The sequence below is a fragment of the Stegodyphus dumicola genome, chromosome 12 (assembly GCF_044657685.1).
Source record: "Stegodyphus dumicola isolate Sdum_Otavi_A_Nest chromosome 12, ASM4465768v1".
NCBI classification, from domain to species: domain Eukaryota; kingdom Metazoa; phylum Arthropoda; class Arachnida; order Araneae; family Eresidae; genus Stegodyphus; species Stegodyphus dumicola.
Window position 1 is genome coordinate 108,311,929 of NC_140779.1, and position 19,981 is coordinate 108,331,909.

A 19,981-nucleotide genomic window follows, 5' to 3' on the forward strand; every position below is an offset into this window, starting at 1 on the left:
ATTGTGTGTAAGAATTTTAGAAATCCTTCCCTGAAGTATCAAAATTGTGATGTAATTTTTCCAGAAACAAGAGCTTTTAACAGATTGGACTCAAATCTTAATAGGACTCTAAAAATGTGCAATTGTTTTAAAAAAATGCTCAAAATTATTATTGAATTAAAAATTTTTATGATTTCTTAATGTTCAAAAGTTTAATTTTATGTTTTTATGGATATAAAATCCATCTATGTTAATTTTACATTTCTCATATTTTGCTGCTCTAATGCTTTTTCTCTCAAAAAGGCTTCTCTTTTGCTCACCTTTTTCTTTTTGAAAGGGGGAGGAATGTGTAAGATAAAAAATATGTAGCAAATTTCTAAATTTAATTGGCTATAACCTCTTTTATTTTTTATTTAATTTGGGGACTTCATCTCTCTATCATAAAAATAGTACTACAATCAAAAGTTGTTAATTCGGACACCCATAATCCGGACCTCAAAGCTACAAACTTTCTGCGCGCGACGCATGCGCGTAAGACCTTTACGGCTGCGAATATGCATGTGCGCATGCGCAAAATATGTTTAGGAATGCGCGTTTAATGTATAACGGACGGTATAAACTAAACTAAAATTATCTAATTCACTTAATGTTGCCGATTGCGTTGTTCCTCAATCTTCGAATTGGATCCGGTTTATTATTTTTTGCAGACTGTTAGAGCAATTTTATAAAAGTAAGGTTGAACTTTCGATTATGTCAAATAGAATTTCTGATATATATTTACTAATATGTAAAAGATCTACAAAGCGAAAGTATGTTTCGAAGTCCATTAAACAAAAAGTGGAATTGCTGCAAAAAAATGGATAAAGGCATATCCTTTGTTTATCTAACCATTCTGAAACCTGTTTATCAATTTCACGCTGCTCTGCGTGTGTGGGGGGGCGGGGAACGTCGCGGCGTGCAATGAAATGGAAGTTGATCTGTCAGCACTATCCTTATCTTCAGGGCAGATGTTTTTATTTTATTTGGCTTTAATTCCTTACTAAATGTAGTATTTCATCTCGATGTACTCTGTCTTTGATATGATTTAAATCAAATTTCTTGTCATTATAATTCGCTTCTGATAGTAAAGAAAGTGACACAGAGGTCACTTTCTTCGAAAACGAAAAAATATCGTTTGACAAATTAGTCGGTATTCTGGACACAGCAATTATAGGACTTGAACAGCGGAACTTTGTAACTGAACAAGAAATTATGTCTGTTTATAGAATTAAAGAGAAAGTATTATCACATAAAAAACGAAGCAACTTAAACAATTTACATTGAAAGAAATGTTTAATAACAAATAAATAATAAACAAATAAATATTAAGCTTTTTTTTTTTTTTTTTTTTGCAAATTTTGATACCCTTTAGATCATAATTGTTCTTTGTTTCATAAATTATGGTTTCTTATTTTTCATTTTATAATTTCTGCATTCCATCTTACCAGATTTAAACTGATGATCTATAATCCGGAAAAATTGATAATCCAGAATCGCCGAAGTCCCGACGAGTCCGGATTAACGACTTTTGACTGTATAAGTGTAAACTGTGTCGTTCAAATTAATCTTGACTTGTGTCAAATGGAAAGAGAGTGACAGCGTGCTTTTACTCTGCGACAGATAAAAGAATATCTGGAGCAACAAAAGGAAAAAAAGAAGAATCGAGATGGTATAATGAGATATTTCACTTAGCCACCATCAGTTGGCGAAGAAAGATGAAATGAATGAAAATAGACAAGCAAAGTGAAAAAAGTTCGATCAGTAAGGTAGTAGGTACTTCAAATAATTAACAAAATATTAGGTAAGAATATCCGAAGGATTTTAGTGTTTTTCTCTAGGAAAAGGTGAGCATCGCAAAGAGCTGTTTGTATGTAATAGTACAGAAAGGAAAAAATTTGTTGCAAGTTTTTTGATATAATTTTTATATAGTATCAATATAAAATTATATAAAAAACTTACAACAGATCTCTGTGAATATATGCATTTGGGATGAATCAGGGTGCATTAATAATTTCACGAAGGGGTTTATTTTGAATAACTTGGATTTTTTTTATGTGGGTTTTAGCGGCTTGTCTCCTTACCAGACTGGCGTAAAATAAAGTAGGTCTAAGGATCGACTTGTATAAAGTAAGCTTATTGTTGATAGTCAGATTGCTATGTCTGCCGAGAAGAGGATGCATAGTAGCTATTGAGATGTCGAATTTCCTGACAGTTTCGTGTAAATGTTGCCGAAAAGTGAGTTTTTTGTCAAGTGTGACTCCGAGATACTTCACTTGATCCGTCCACTGAATTTCGTCGTCAAAGAAGATGGGATTAGGCGGAAGGAAGTTTGTCCTTTTCTGAAAATAATGGCTTTGCTTTTGTCACTGTTAACGGCAATTCTCCACAGCGTCATCCAATTTTCAAGAAGCTCCAAATAGTTTTGTAGAAAAATTTGTACAGTATTGATGCTTGAATCTTGAGTTAGGATAGCGGTATCGTTGCCAAATAAGGCGATAGTAATATGAAATTCTTTTGGAATTCAAATTAATCATGTGATCCTATGTAATGCTTAATGCAGATACCTCTTGTCCAATCAAATAAATTGTAAACCAAAACTTCTTCTAACTGGAACTGAAAATTTTGACTCCTTCTCTTCTTCCTCTAAATCACTGCATCACTCTTCACTTCAATTTCTGTGCTGCGTGGATACTTAGCTATGCTCGCTTATATATTCATAGTATCAAAATATAAGTGTTCTGGGAGTAGGCAAGGTTGGCATGCCAAGTGAATTGTGGTCACAAATGTGAATTTAAATAAAAAAGGAATTTAATCTGGCTTGACCTTGTTAATCTTCAATATGGGTTAGCACTCTAAGCATCAAGTATCTAAACCACCAATATTTCTGCGTTTCTACGGCTCAAGTTATCAGGGTCAATGTTCCTTCTAACCTTCTTCAGGAACATACAAGGACCTGACTAGGAACAGAGAGCTTACTAAAGCTATGTTCACTAATTTTAGTAAGTAGACAGGATACAGACGAAGGGTATACAAAACCCTTTATTTTTCTCTATATACAATAACTTCCGTACTTCGGAATACAGTGACCCGCCACTTGGGGTCTAACGTAAAAGTATAAAACTAAAACTAAACTCTAATTTAACTTTAAACTAATAAACGTGGAAGATTGGCCTTATATTAACAGGAAGGCGTATGTAGTACAGATAACTGAGAACACTACAATACGTTTAAATTTATCAAGAGGATTAAAACCTCTGGCCTGGAAGGCAAACAGCAACTGCGTAACTTCTAAGGTAAGCGGCCTGCTTTGACTCAACTGCTTCCTCTCTCTCGCTTGGCAAAAGGCCACAACTTAAATACTTGGCGTTCGCCAGACAAACTTTGCATAAAACCCTTAACGCTTATAATTCTGGCCGGAAGTAGAAAATAAGAAGTGATAGTAAAGATTTAAAATAAAATAAACGTTAGTAAAACTTAAGATCCTTACATACTTCCCGCCAGAGTTAATTAGTTTGAAACTGAGGTCTAAAACGACCTTGTTGAAAACTTTTAGCTCTAGAATCTAACGCGAGGCCAATCTTTTACAAACACACTTCGCTAGAAAGTAGAAATTTAAAAGAAAGAAATTTGTTACAATAGCAGCTCCCAGGATATACAACAATCTTTTTCCATCTGTACTGCATCTAAACAGGAGCTTTTATTCAATTCTGGTTCCTTCCAGAGATCTGGAAGGAAAACTAGTTTAATGAAATGTTACACAATTAAATGGCAAGTAACATATACAATTATACTTCTCTTAACATTCTTATTTCATTCATGACTATTTTAATTATCTCTCCCCGTGCTCTCTGACATGTGTTGTAAAAGAACACCAAACACGAATGTGTTTCTGTCTACGTGTGCCACACTTCCTCCTACAATCAAAACACTAACGTGTTAAAATTCAACATAACGAGACCTCTTAACACACCCTAATTTCAACTCTAAACCCTGAGGTACTATTCTAAAAGTGGCTAACTCTAAAGTGTAGCGTCAGAGAGCCTAACTACATCATTCAACCTTTAACACATATTCGCCATGATTTAGTCTTTACAGTCACACGAATAACAAATTTTTAACATTACTTTCACTTTTACCATATCACGGTATTTCTTAACATTTAAAATAACAGTTCACATTGTATATAAGAACATATCAACATGCTGTTAATTTTACACATTTGAAAACATACATTAGTAGTACCTTGTTAACTTCTATTCTTTTCAAAGCAAGTGCCAATTCTTTCTACATTGAAATAATACATTTCAAAAAGTCTTTCAGACTAAAACTTCTCTCTTGCTAGAATGTTTTAAATAAAGTTTATACAATAACTTTTTACAATATTTAAGTCTTTACACAATGCTATTATACATCAACTTTAGTTTTACGCGCGAGTAATTGAAAAACATAATAAGAAAATCGGTCACAACTCATTTCTCGCCCTTTTGGCGATAAAGGTAGACCTCGCATGAGGTAAAACTTCTTGAAATCTGCCACTTGCAGTAAGAATGAAAGATTAACTTAAGTTTGCAAAGTAACATAAAATTTTACTTATCTTTGTAATATTCGGACATCCTTTTCTGGGCCCAGTCTTTAAAGGTACTGCAGATAGTAGTTTGATTTATCCTCCTTCTTGTACGGGCTCGCCCTTCAGTGCTTTCCTCTGGAAGCTTCCTTTTTTCACCAGTTCGGCCACCCTTAAATATCTTCTTTTTCTCCTCTGCTTGTGGTCTTGGCCGTTTGATGGCAGCTGTCTTGGCGGAACCGGGAAACTTCTGTCGTGTTACTGCTTGGACCTCGTTGTTGGCCGTTCGAATTTTCCTTGTAACTTTTCCTCCGCCGCTGATGGCCCTTCCGCAGTTCGGCGACTTTTGCTGCGGAGAGTTCTGTCGGATGAGTAGATCTTCCGTTTTAAAGCCGGGTTATAGTTGCCGTCATTTCTCCTGGTTCTCTTCACATACGTCGTCCTTCTCCCTTCTTCATTCTGGGGGTGTTCGTGAACTCTCTTTTCTGGACGGTGGAACGGCTTCTTTTTCTTGTTACCTTCAATTTTTCCGCGGGGCAACTTTCTTTTCACTTGCTTCTGTCTCTCATTGGCTTGCCCTTGTACTTGTCGTTTTTCCACCTCTGGAGCTTGTACCTGCGGTGTCTGCCGTGCCGTATCCTGCAAAAGATCTGAAAAGATTTGCATTTTATTACGATCGAAGTAGGGCTTGATTTGATCAATGTTTGCGGAATAGCTTTCACCATTTCTGGCTTTTAACACTACAACAGCGTGAGTTATTTTTTCTATAACATATGGTCCTTCAAATCGTGGAAAAAATTTGGCAGTTTTATCTTCTGGTGCTGAAGAAAGTGAATGCTTAATTTTTAAAACTTCATCCCCTACTTTATAAGTTACTCCCCGTCGTTTCAAATCATAATATAGCTTCTGTTTTCTTTGTGCTACTTCCGTATTCTTTTTTGCTTCTTTTATTAGTTTTTCTATATCACCCATTTTAAATTCTGGGGCTCTTTGTTGCACATAAAATAATTTATCTAACGGTGTTATAATCTTTCTGCCTAGAAATAACTCAGCAGGAGTTTTGCCCGTTGTATCATGTTTTGCGGTCCTAAGGGCGAAAGCAAATTCATTGACATAGTTATCCCAGCTTTTATGAAAATTTTTAACATAACTACGGATAATTTTCACTATATTTCTATTGACCCGTTCCGCTATATTTCATTGCGGCCGATACGGGACCATTTTTAAATGACGTATGCCCAGTTTTTGGCACATGTCTTCAAATATATTACTTACAAATTGAGGACCATTATCCGATATAACTTTTAGGGGCGCCCCGTATTTTAAAATATATTTATTTAAAATAGAATCAGTAACTAATTTCGCGGAGGCTCGTTTTAAGGGAACAATTTCGGTCCATTTACTAAAATGATCAACCATAACAAGGAGATAGCGACTTTTATTTAACTGACTTTTTGGGAAAGGGCCCAATAAATCGATGCCAATTATTTCATTTGGAAATTCAGATTTAATACTATTTAGAAACCCGGCCGGGCGGAAATTAATATAATTAACTGCTTGACATGTTGGGCAGGACTGGACATACGCCCTTGTTAACTTTTGCAGTTCAGGAAAGTAGACTGCCTCGCGTACGTGTTGGATAGTTTTTCGAATACCAGCATGAGAAGCTAAAGGGCTGTCATGGAGCTCCTGCAGGATATTTAATCTAAGACTAGCTGGGATAACAGGTCGAAATTCGTTGTTGGAATTCGTAGTTTTTGTATAGAATAATAGACCATCTATTAGTTCGTAATGGGCCGCCCTATTTCTTATCGCCACAATATCTTGGTGGCTAAAATTTTCAGGATCCTTCAAATACTCATAAATGCTTCCAAACTCAGGATCCTTACCCAGTTCAGTTATTACAGTTTCTCGGGAATTTATTGTACATGCTGTGAGCATTGCCACCTTTACGGCATTACCTTGTTCGTCAATTTTAATTCTTGATAGGGCATCTGCTACGATATTTTCCTTTCCGGGGGTATGCTTGATTACCAGATTATATTCTTGCAGCTTGAGTGCCCATCTTATTAACCTTGGGGATAAATTTTTCCCTGAGTACAATCTATTTACCGCCGCATGATCAGAGTACACTGTTATTGGCGCCTTTCCAAAATAGACTCGGAACTTTTGCACTGCTAACAGAACTGCAAGTGCCTCTCTCTCGGTCGCGGAATAATTTCTTTGTGTTTGATTTAAAGTTCGGCTAAAAAATGCCACGGGCTTCTGATTTTGCGAAAGTACCGCTCCTACCGCATAATCCGAAGCATCCGCTGAAATTTCTAAATTCTCATCCTTTTCAGGAAATTACAACACAGGGGCTTGCGTTAATGCTTGTTTTAATTTTTCGAAAGCACTATTGACTTCGGCCGTCCACGAGAATCTTGCCTTTTTCCTTTTTAATTTTAACAATGGCTCAGCGATAGCCGCAAAATCTTTTATAAAGGACCTATAATATGAACAAAGTCCTAGAAAAGAAGAGAGCTTCTTTGCCGTGTTTGGAGTCGGATACTTTTGTACAGCGATTATTTTTGATTCATCTATCTCGATCCCTTTTTGAGATATTTTGTAACCTAAATATTTTAATTCAGGGGCTGCAAATTTGCACTTTTCGACATTAACTTTTAGACCGGCCTCATTTAATAAAGAAAACACCTGTCTTAAATCCTGTACATGTTGGTCGAGATTATCACTAGTAATAATGATATCGTCTAAATAGATAAATGTGGACTTTCCAAGAACAGGTCTTAACACAATGTCCATGCATCGCTGAAATGTAGCCGGGGCCCCTGAAAGGCCAAACGGCATACGCAAAAATGCATAAGTGCCAGACTTGGTTATAAAAGCAGTCTTAGGCACGTCCTCAGGCCTCACCCCTATTTGAAAATAACCAGTCGTTAAGTCTAAAGTCGTCATAAATTTGGTTGATTTTATGTTCCTTAAAATTTCTTCTATGATCGGTAACGGATATACCGGATATTTCGTTATGGAATTTAATTTACGGTAATCAATAGCGAATCTCCACCTTTTTGGATGCTCCAAAGGATAGTCATTATTTTTCTTACATAAAACCACCGGGCTAGCATAACTACTTGAGATGGGCGTTATGATCTTTTTACGTAGCATATCGGTAATATGCCATTCTATAATTTTTTCCTTATTCTTATCATACCGGTATGGTTTTTGGCGAACTGGAATTGCATCTCCTGTGTCATTACTATGGTTAGTAACCTGAGTAAATCCTGGAATATCACTAAATAACGAAGCAAATTCACTTACCACTTGTCGGATTCTATCTTGCTCGTCATTAGGCAGGTGGTCAAGATTTAACCTTGGCGGTTCAGCCTTTTCTACACGCACTGGTTTCATTGTCAGCTTAAGGGACGCTTCATTAAAATCCAGTGTAGCTTGTGCGTCTGAAAGAAAATCTATTCCTAAGATTAAATGTGCTTGCAGATTCTTTACTGTAAAAAACATCACCTTTACTTGTTCGTCCTTGATACGGATATACAAAGGTACTTTACCTAAGCACTTACATTTTTCTCCTTGCGCCGCTAATACTGTCGTATTATCCGCATTATATATGCGGTATTTGCGAAAATACTTCCTAAAAAACTCTTCTGCCACACAGGAACACTGCGCGCCGGTATCCAGGAGTGCGGTGGCTGGGATATAATTCACCAAGACTTCAATCTTCGGAAGAGTCAAATTTTTCATCATTACTGTATTTAACTTGTAGGAAGAGGGGTTTTCGTGGCCTTAGGATTTCCGCACCCTCTCGTCAGCAGAAATCCGTTTTAGTTTAAATTATTTTTCCTTTCCGTGCTTTCCTTCTTTTTCCCCTGGCCTTGAGACATTTTTCCTGGGTTGCTATTGAACTGTCGACGTTCGCCGTCTGTTTTTGAATGCTCGTGTTTCCTTGCCCACTGATTCGCTTTTTCTCCGTAGCCATGTGCTTGAGTTTGCTGTAGTCTTGGCGTACCAAATTGGTTTCGCTGTTGATATTGGCGTCTTCTTTCGACGTCCGCCGTTCTTCTACTTTCAAACTGCATTGCTAGCTCAAATAACTTTTCCAGTGTAGTCGGATTTCTTAATTCAATAAAGTCTTGCACTTAGGGCAGTAACCTCGGCAAAATCACTTGAATTATTTCAGGATCTGGACGGTTTCCATACAAGAGCTTGAAAACGTGAATTTTTCTTAAAATAAAGCTCGAGAGGTTTTCGATTCTTTGTTGATATATACTGAAAAGTTCCGTTTCTAATTTCGCACGACCCCTTACAACAGGGAAGGCTTTTAGTAGGGCAGTCTTGAAATTTTTGTAAGTATAGGTGGGACTTCCTGCTTGACCCAAAAGACTTCTGCCTATACATTTGAACCAGTTAAGCGCTTGGGCTCTCAAAGCGCTGGTAGCTAAGGTAACTTTTTGAAACTCGTGCACGGGGTAGAGCATGAAGTGGTCATCCAGTTTTTCCAAAAAACTGGTTACCGGTGAGTTTCCATTAAACGTTGCTTCTGGTTTCATCAAAGCGCGCATGGTCTGGACGATGTAACCGAATCCTTCCAGGGCGGCAGCTGGCATTTCTGGATTCTGAGCCGTTTCTGCAGGCAGCACAGGTTCTTCTTGAAACTCGGCCATGGTTATTCTTCTTCGTTGGGCGCCACTATCAGGGTCAATGTTCCTTCTAACCTTCTTCGGGAACATACAATGACCTGACTAGGAACAGAGAGCTTACTAAAGCTATGTTCACTAATTGTAGTAAGTAGACAGGATACAGACGAAGGGTATACAAAACCCTTTATTTTTCTCTATATACAATAACTTCCGTACTTCGGAATACACTGACCCGCCACTTGGGGTCTAACGTAAAAGTATAAAAATAAAACTAAACTCTAATTTAACTTTAAACTAATAAACGTGGAAGATTGGCCTTATATTAACAGGAAGGCGTATGTAGTACAGATAACTGAGAACACTACAATACGTTTAAATTTATCAAGAGGATTAAAACCTCTGGCCTGGAAGGCAAACAGCAACTGCGTAACTTCTAAGGTAAGCGGCCTGCTTTGACTCAACTGCTTCCTCTCTCTCGCTTGGCAAAAGGCCACAACTTAAATACTTGGCGTTCGCCAGACAAACTTTGCATAAAAACCTTAACGCTTATAATTCTGGTCGGAAGTAGAAAATAAGAAGTGATAGTAAAGATTTAAAATAAAATAAACGTTAGTAAAACTTAAGATCCTTACAAAGTGTTCCTACACCAGTGCTTCCAAAATGTGCTATCATTATATATATATATATATATAATTAAAGACATTTTAATGTGCGAAAATACTAGGCATGTTTAAGTTTTGTTTTCAAAAGAATTCTTTTGTAATTATATATATATATATATATATATATACTCATTGACATGTTACTACAAGAAATAATTTTTCTGATCAGATATCGTCCTTCCATTTTTGACATTTATATGCCCTCCTTGTATAAATATTCTTCCATTTTTTATGTTTATATGCCCATTATTGGTATGCTCAGCGAAGAAGAAATGGTACTAAGAGCACAATGCTGTGCAGCAACCATTTTATTCTAGCATCGGTATTAAGAGCATAATGATGTGCAGCACTATTTTCAGCTGGGCTTGGTGTATATGAATGTAATATTTAGAGCTTGCAATACATTAAGTAGCAGTGTTATTAATTTACCAGAATCATAGCATCTTATTTATTGACTTTACTAACAGAGGTATCCCATGCTTAAGGATCAGTGAACAAGAGTCTGCAGCTGATCATTTTTTCTTGTACGGCTGAAGGATATGACAACAGTACAAACATTTTGCTGTATTCTGAATTGCTCTCTGAACCTGTTGATTGGATGTAACAGTTATAATAATGTCTGCTCCTTTTCCACTAAATGATAATGTGCAAATTTTATTCAGCTGTGTCAGAGACTTGATATATGCTTCACTTGTTTAACTTTAAGTAATAATAAAGGTGAACATAATGTTTTAGTTTTTCCTTTTTTAAAAGATGTTTTGGTGCTACTTTATTTTTGCAGACAGTGGGAAAAAATTTTGACAATTTTTAATTTACCGAGGAGTGGAGAAGCTGCCCTATTATTTTTCGAGAAAAAAGTTGTATTACTTTGCCACAAAATTAAACTGCATGTTAACAAGAGTATTGTAGAGGTGGAACGGGAAAAGTAATAAACAAAAAAGAACATTAGATCCAACAACTGGTTTAGTGGTTCTAGAATACATAGTGCTGTTACGAATAACAGCACTATGTTTTATTTATTGTTGGGCAGTGGCATTAATGTCACTTAAGTCAGTGGTACCCAACCTTTGGCCTATGCGAGCACATTTCCTAAACATCAACATTTTTGTTAAACATATTTCCAATCTTATGTGATACATCTGAAATATTAATTTCGGCAAATGGGTTTGAGATGAGTAATAATATTGGTTCAACTTTATGGAAATCAGAGAAACAGAGTTCAAAATTATTTTTCAGTGCATTTAGGTTTTCCGAGTATTTCTCTGTTTCTCTATTTTTTCTCTGTTTTCCGAGTATTGGTTATTAATATGGCTTGATAAATTCTGAAAATGGGTGAAATTTTTTTTCTTTCAACTGATTTATCCACAAATTTAACTTTATCTGAAGTTAGTCTCAGTCAATTGAAAAAGTTTTTTTTTTTTTTTTTCTGGATATCTTTGTTCAGTTTAGCTGTTATATCCACGAGAAAATACAGATCGGATAACCAATTATTATTGTCCAATTCTTTATAAATTTCATTTCCGGATTCCCAAAACTGCTTTATTGGCGAAAGAAGTTCTACAAATCGTTGATGTACTTTTCCCCTGCTGAGCCGTCTAACATCGGAATTGAGCAATAAGAGTCCATGTTCGCTATCAAGTTCATCAGTCAGCAATCAGTTATTTTATGACATCTTGCGAGATATCTCTTATGACTACCATATTTTACCATATTTTAACAATTAAGAAATATAAATTAATGGTTATTTTTAAAGTATCGGGCTGACAAGCACATGCAAAACAATCGACGAGCACAAGGTTGGACACCGCTGGCTTAAGTGGTGTGATAAACATCTCAACATCTATCAAAGTACCACGATTGACTTAAAACAATTTGATGAGAGAGGTTTGTTTGCTAGATTTACTTCAACAACCTAAAAGATGAATGAATATGTGGCCCTGGAAAAATAGCCAAAACTGACAAGAGTTAGTTCATGCAAGGAAAAAAAAAAAAAAAATGCTGGCAGGGTACTTCCACAGCAGTGGGTATTTGGTGGGTTATGCCGTAAAAGTGTAGAGGGCTTTCTTGTGTTGGTTTCAAATCGGGAAGCAAACACACTGCTATCAATAATTAAAGACCACGTTTAGGAAGGATAGACAATATACTCAATTTGTTAGTGAGCATATAAAATAAACTTGAAAAGGTGGTTACAGCCATTTAGCTGTGAATGACTCATTTTAATTTTGTTGACCCTACAACTGGTGTTAATACCAAAAATGTGTAAAGATTGTGGGGCTCTTAAATAGGGAATCAAAAAGCGAAGGGGTACGGCTCGATGTCATCTAAAGTCGAATCTTTCCAAATTCATGTGGCAGAAATCCCCTGGGAAAGATAAGCCTTTTGATGACTGAAAGCAGTCTTGGAGATATGAAAGTCACAAACTATATGCGAGTAGTTAAAATTTGGTGACAGTCATGATGTCGTTTTGAAAACTGTAGCTGTGAAAATCTAATAGTACCGATATTTTTTTATGATTTATTTTCCATTGATGATCTGTAATTTTTTGCTTAATTTTATGTTTTACTTTGGCATGCTTTTTTTTTTTTTTTTCCCTCTTGAGTAATAATTTTGTTTCATTTTGAAAGATTTAAATATTTATTTAAAATTTAGTTAGTTTTTTCAATTGCAAGTTAATATTACACTGTACACTGTAATTGGTCATAATATTGTTACGTTTTTCTTTCTGATAATTCAATATTTTCTGATTATAGTTGTTACATTATTTTCTTCCTTCACGTTCGTACGGGGTTTATGAGGATTTGGAATGAATAATGACAATACTACTTAATGAAATATCGAAACACACTTTATTGGCCGGTATTAATCAGGACAACTCCAAAATCTCGTTTACAGTCGTTGAACTGTTATAAACATGCTGACATGATCAGCGACACAGCTTTCAGGTTATCAGACTATCACGGTAGAAACAGCTTCACTGCAAAGCACCAGAGTACAGCTCCCGACTCTGCTTGGTCGTGCTCGGAACTCCACGTACTCTCGAGACTCTCCACGCTACAACTTGTGATGCACTCGATGACACACAGAGCACAGCTCTCGACTCTTCATTTCAGTTGTTCCTGGAGCTCAACACGCTCTCTCAATGATGCACTAACCGCAATACAATACGAGACCCTTTCAGTGCACTCGACGACCCACTCGGTACTCGCTGCCCGGCTGTCAACTCAATCAACTTCGCAGGGATTGACTTGCTAGACGAGACACCAACTCGATACTAACTGACTCTCCGCATACCAACAGGGTTTATATAGCTTTTGACTGGTGTTCGAGAACATTCTGGGCTAAACCGGTAATTCATTCCAGAATGTTCTCCATCCGTCCATGACATATTGCCAATTTTGTCGCCAAATGGGCAATTTCTTTCCAAATGTGGCAACCTGCCTTCCTTGCTATTTGATGGCAACCCTGAAACTGCTTTACGGAGAAGCTATCTTACCACTCCTTGTAACAATATGTTTCAATTCAATGAGCTATTGTGTGTGCATATTTAGCTTTAAGTCAATAGTAGATATATAAGTTTTTTATTTATAAATTTATTTCACAGATCATTTTAAAGTTAACTCATATAATAAAGTTATGAGATTTTTTTCACAATAATTCATCGAAATGAATCTTAATAATTTCTTTTCTTTTTTTTTGTTTTTGTTTCTAGCCTTCGAACTAGTGAAACAAATTACCTGAATGAGACCTTTTCCTTTTATGCTGCTATCAGAGCGAGAGGTTATTACAGTAAAGCAAGTAAAGAAGAAAGGTTTGTTTAAACTTTTATTTAATATATAATAATTTCCATAGCAGATAGTAGACAGTATTTATTATTATTTACTAGCACGTTAAGTAGCTATTTTTTGTTATACTGCAGTCTGAAATATAAAGATTACATCTGGTATGATTGATAAATTATTGAAATTTGGAACAAAGGTATATCTTGCACAAAAAAAAGGGGGGGACAGTTCTATATCTCCCGTTCTACTGGACCAATTAACGAAATTTAACTTGCATTTTCCATGTCTCAAAAGGGCAATTTAGGATACATATTAAATTTAAATACAGCATTGTTCTAACTTAGGTATTTTGACACAAAATTGGATTTTTTTCTGAAATAACATACCAATTTTTTTCCATATATCAACTCAGATTATGCCTAAGTGCCACATTTTGTAAAAATCGTGCGAGTAGTTTTTAAAAAAATTAGTTTTCAAAATTTTAGCTCCTCCATGTTAATTGAATTTGGTATACATTTCATAATCTCTCTTTTTTTTATTTAACTTATTTGATTCTCCTTATTTGAAACTTATTTTGAAATTTAGGTTCATTCCAAATAAAATTAGCCCATTTTTTATGATTTGGCTTTAAAATTTGTATTTTAAAATAATTTTTATAAATTTTTCAAAAAATATTTTGTATTGTAACCTATAAAATTTTTACCGTCAACTTAAAGTAGATGTATTTCTAATCATACCTTAAAAAAATTAAGAGTTTTTTATTAAAAATTTCTTAAGATATATCTGTTGAAATTTGGCATATTTGTTATAAGCGATAATAACGCCAAATATGGCTTAATGTACATTGTTAAAATTATTTTAGAATATCAGTGATAACCTTTTTCCGCTTGTGTACAATGAAAAATAGGAAAAAATAGGTTGCTGTAGATCAGGGATGTCAAACTTATAGGTACACTTGGGCCAAACAAACAAGGTTTAACTTTAGGTGGGCAGGGGGGGAAAAAAAAATCAATATTCATAGAAACGTAGATTTATTTCGAATAATACAATAATAAACATATATATATATTTATATAGAAAACAACAAGAAAAATTTAATGTTTACGTCCTGATACTTGACATCTCTTCTCTGCTATTATCTTTTCTATTTCGGGAGAAATTTTGTTTGCAGTGATAACTTTCAATGCTGACCCAAGGTGAGCATCATTAATACGGTTTCTAATAGGAGACTTATTACCTTTCATGACTGAAAATAACTGCTCGCACCGATAAGTGCTACCAAACATGGAAATAATTTCATATGTGAATTTTCGAGTATTTTCAAACCTGGCTGGTAAATATTTGTAAAATTCAGGCACGCGCACTTCAATGAATTTTGCTCTCAAATTTGAGTTGCATTGAATCTCGATCACCTCCATTTGCATATGGCTGGGTACTGAGTCAATACTTATTGAGAAAATTGAAGAAAACAAAAAAATTTGTCTTCGAGGGAACTAAAATCATTAAACCTCGTTTCAAATTCAGTTGTTAAATTTGCAATTTTTTCTGCGTATTTTTGATACGAACAAGTATCATCTAAACTTGATTTGTTCATGCTGCACGTCGGGAAGAGCGTCAAATCTTCATTTTTAAGTTGTTTTTCCCAAAGAACTAGTTGACATTTGAATGCTTTAATTATGTCAAACATGTTCGTAATGATATGATCTTTTCCTTGTAACGATAAATTTAAATCGGTTAAGTGTTTGGTTATATCAACCAAGAAAGATAAATCTTGTATCCATGTTGGATCGTAAAACAAACTTACGTCTTGATTTTTCGTTTTTAAAAACTGACATATTTCTTCTTTCAAATCCCAGAATTGTTTGAGAATCTTGGAGCAAGATAACCAACATACCTCGGTATAGTAGGACAAACCCGAATATTCACTATCTAACTCACTTAAGAAAGCAGTGAATTAAACCTTGAGATCTTATAAAATTTATAACTTTTTTATATATGACAAAACATTCTCCATATTTATTACTTTCGTGCGTAGGACTTCTTGATGTATAATACAATGCATATGATGAATGTTTGAACCGTGAATTTCACTAAGTTTTTTTCTTAGTAATGCTACGAAGCCCTTGTTTTTCCCGGTCATTGATGGAGTGCCATCTGTAGCTACAGAATTTAATTTTGCCAAAGGTAGATTGTATTTCTGCAGAAGTCCAAAAACACAAGTAAATATATCTTCTCCTGTGGTAGTACCAGGCATCGGTATTAGTTCCAGTAATTCCTCAAAAATGTTAAAATTCTTGTCACAAGAAGGAAGAAACACTGCTAATTGAGCTTTGCCACTAATGTCCGTGCTCTCGTCACAGGCAATGGAGAAACTTTCGAAACTAGATGATTTTGCTTTGATCTGACCACTTAAATTCGCGGCTAAATCAGTAACTCTTTCCGCAACTGTATTTTGTGACAATGAAATTGATTAAAAAGCCTTCACATTTCTAGGACAAACAATTTCTCCAGCTTTCATTAGGCATTCCTTGATGAAATCACCGTCAGTAAAAGGCTTCGAATGTTTAGCTATCAACTCGAACAAGACGTAGCTTGCATGTACCGCCGCTTCACTTTCTTGAAATATTTTACTAAACACGGACTGTTGCTTTTTCACTCCTAACTTGAGCTCTTTCAACTTTTTTTCTCTCATTAATCCTTCGTAATTGTTATATTTTGATTTGTGTTGTTCATAATGACGTTTAATATTATATAACTTTGGTACATTAATAGTATTATTACATATCAAGCAGATTATTTTATCTTTTATTTCACAGCAAAAATATTCTAATTCCCATTTTACTTGGAATATTCTATGTTCGTCAGCGATTTTTTGTTTAATTTTACTACCACTTGGTTTTGATATAGACATACTGAATACAAAGGGCTGGAATAAACACGGTTAACATTAAAAAAAGTTAACAAAAATTTATTCTTTCCACAAGAGATAAATCAAAATGCTGAAATATTTCTTCAAAAATATTCTAACAATATCACAAAATGTCAAACGTTTAGCAAAAATCAATTCAAAACAGAGAAACTAATTCTATCTCACAGCGAAATCGCTACAAATCAATCACAGCATTAAGTAAACAAACAGTTCGCTAGAACTACAGCTACTACTCAGATGAGTTGTTTGTTCTCGGCTTTTATAAGCTTTATAATTAATTTCTCGAATATACTGGAAACATCTATAAATATCTGGATTTTTGTGGATGGCAACAGCAATTACGAGATATTTATTTATTAGGTATTAAATGCACGTGCTGTTCTATTTTTAACCTTCCAACGCAGCTGTGTTTTCAAAAATCGTCTGCGTTGCTAAGGCAACATGAAGCAAATCTAATTACAATTCTAAATAAAAAAACTAACTAAATAAATAACTATGAAATCCGTAACAATATGAGTTAAGTAATAATTAATAATAAAGCAAAGTGCATGCACATGCATGCACCAATATATCGTACAAAACTATGATTGGAAAACTAAGACCATGAGTTCGGCTGCATTCGGCTATCGGGATGCGTACAAGTTCTGAGTGCACATGTCCCCCAAAAGCCGAAGATAGCTGAATGCAAGCTACTCACACGCATTTGTAATTTAAGTAGTGTGTGTGTCAGCTCGCAGTGAGTAATCTAACAACACTGAATAAATTATCGTTAATTACTTAGCAGTAAACATTTCATTTTTTTCTTCGTCGATATGTTATTTTATTATTATATATTATTATTTGCCGATATATTGGCCGGGCCGCAAAAATATTTGTTGTGGATAAAATATTTGTTGTGCATGTGGCCCGTGGGCCGCGAGTTTGACATCCTTACTGTAGATTAAGAAGTTTGCCAAGTGAATTATTCTTGGCGCAAACTGGGAAGGGGGGGAAATGCGTCAAGATAAATTTTTTAATTTCTCAATAAATTTTTCATGAAAAATGACAAAATTAATTATATAGGCATAATTTGAATAGTACAATCGAAATATGGAAAAAATTGGTTTATTCCAGAAAATTTCAATTTTATTTCAAAATACGTATGATAGAATAATGCTATATATCTTATATATATGCAGCTTAAGTGTTTGTCGCTGATAGTTTATTGGTTGCTTGCATTATTGTTAATTGTTTTATTCTCTGTGCAGTGCAGTGCGTGACAAATATTATGAGAAAGCTAAGCCGGAAAAATTAAAAATACAAGAGCACGTGCATTTAACATTTAATAAATAAATTTTACATCTATATATAATAGAATTCGGAAATATGCACCCAGCAAAAATCGGCAACGATGAAAAAACAAATAAAATGAAATAAATAAATATCTTTATTATATGCGGCTTAAGTTTCTGTTTGTCGCCAATAGTTTATTGGTTGCTTGTGTAACTGTACTAGCCAATGGGGTGAAGTTGCCACGGCACAGGGTTGCCGTTTCAATTGAGACATAGACAATTTCCTGTACAACTTGCCTTTGCTGTGACCATCAATAAGTCTCAGGGCCAAACGCTTAAGTGTGTTGACATTTTGTTACCTGAGAACATTTGGACACGGTCATCTTTATGTTGCCTCTTCAAGAGTTTGTGAGAACGGACATAAAATTAAAAATAATGGATGGTCCTCTGCAAGCTGAGCTTAAAAATGATGGAAAGATCTACACAACAAATGTTGTTCATCTACACAAAAATGTTAATTCACATGTCAAAGATCTGTGTGCAAAGAGATCTTTGACTTGTGAATTAACATTTTATTATTTAAATCACCTTTATTTATTGAGCTAGCAGTGGCTTTTAAGAAATGTACCACCAGTGGTTTCCTTCATTGCACTCTACTTTAAGCAATTAAGCAAGTAGAAGAGGAAAACCCTGTGGTGCAGTAAGCAAAGGGGTGTCCTGGCCACCTGCTATGGGTAATTCAGTTTGAATTAGTAGACACCTTTGCACATATCATTTTAATTACAATTTATAATATCTAGAACAGCGGTCATTTTGTATGACCGCCGGGTTTTCTTGTAAATCTAATATATATCCTAAGTCGTGCTTTCAAGACAAGCATAGACAGCATAAGTTAAAATTTCGACAATCAGTCTAGTATAGCGGGAGATATAGGACTGTCGCCCCTTTTTTTTTGGGCAAGGTGTACACTGCACTTTAATTAATTTTGTCATTTTTCGTGAGAAATTTATTGAGAAATTAAAAAATTTATGTTGGTGCAATTTTTTTAGTTTACGCCAAGAATAATTCACTTGGCAATCTTCTTAATCTATAGCAGCATCCAAAACTTCTCCGTAAATTGAACCTGACCCAATAGTGCAGCAGCCAGCGTCTCTAAATAATGGCTGATCAGAATGGCTATTTAAAATATATCAGTGTTGTTTTCAACAAGCAAGAGACATGCCTCAGTAGTAACTCATTGGCTATGACACTGCCTCTGTGCTAAGCTATATATATCAGTGTATAGTACACTGACAATACAATACACTAACCCTGAGAAAATACAATATAAATTTTATTTTCTGTTCTGCTGATTTTAAGAAGTCTTATTTTTATTTCATATTTTGTAAAACTTACAAATTTTTTATTAACAAACTTTACGATTAGACAGCAAACAGTGGCAACACTTTTCACAATAAAGCATTTTTATCTGTAACGTGCGAGACTGTTGCCATTAAAAAAATGAGTGTGAAAGTTAATATTTTCAGAGTTTTTAATTCATATTTTGTCTGATTAAAGTTGTACAAAGATGAGAGTAGACAAAATTGCTTCCCATGAATTTTTGGAACCCGAAATAATATATTAAATGTTTAGTGCTGCTATTTTTAATTGTAAAACTTAAAAATTTTTATTAACAAACTCTTTGATTTTAAAGCGAGCACTGGCAACATGTTTCAAAATAAAGGAGATTTTTATGTCCAGTGTGTTAAGACTGCTGCCACTCAGAAAAATGAAGGCAAAAATGAGTGTTTTCAGAGTTTTTAATTAATATCTTGGCCAATTAAAGTTGTACGAAGATGAGAATGATCGAAATGGCTTCCCACAAATTTGTGAAATCCAGGTGTACCTCTCTCCAAACTCAACTTCCTGCTGTTCCAGAGGAGATAATGCTGCAAACAGACTCACACCCACAGATTTTAATAGCATAGATGCTTTAGAAGAGTGGCAGCATATTGCATTTAAATTGCTGAGTTTGTTAATAAAAAAATTAGTTAAATTGGCATAAAATCTGAAATAAGTAAAAAACTAATTTGAAATTCAAGTTTTAGGGTTCAAGGTGTACATGTT

The 19,981-nt window shown here is 34.8% G+C and overlaps 1 protein-coding gene and 1 pseudogene across 1 annotated transcript in view; one reads left to right on the forward strand and one right to left on the reverse strand.

The window, feature by feature from the left end:
• The window catches only part of LOC118204587 (protein SCAI), a 113,701-nt gene that overhangs the window by 11,399 nt on the left and 82,321 nt on the right, over positions 1-19,981 (forward strand). Inside the window, exon 4 of the mRNA XM_085806777.1 lies at positions 13,606-13,704. Coding sequence (XP_085662903.1) covers positions 13,606-13,704 — 99 coding nt within the window. The remainder of the gene's footprint in view (positions 1-13,605; positions 13,705-19,981) is intronic.
• Positions 18,954-19,142, reverse strand: LOC118204588 (U4 spliceosomal RNA; annotated as a pseudogene).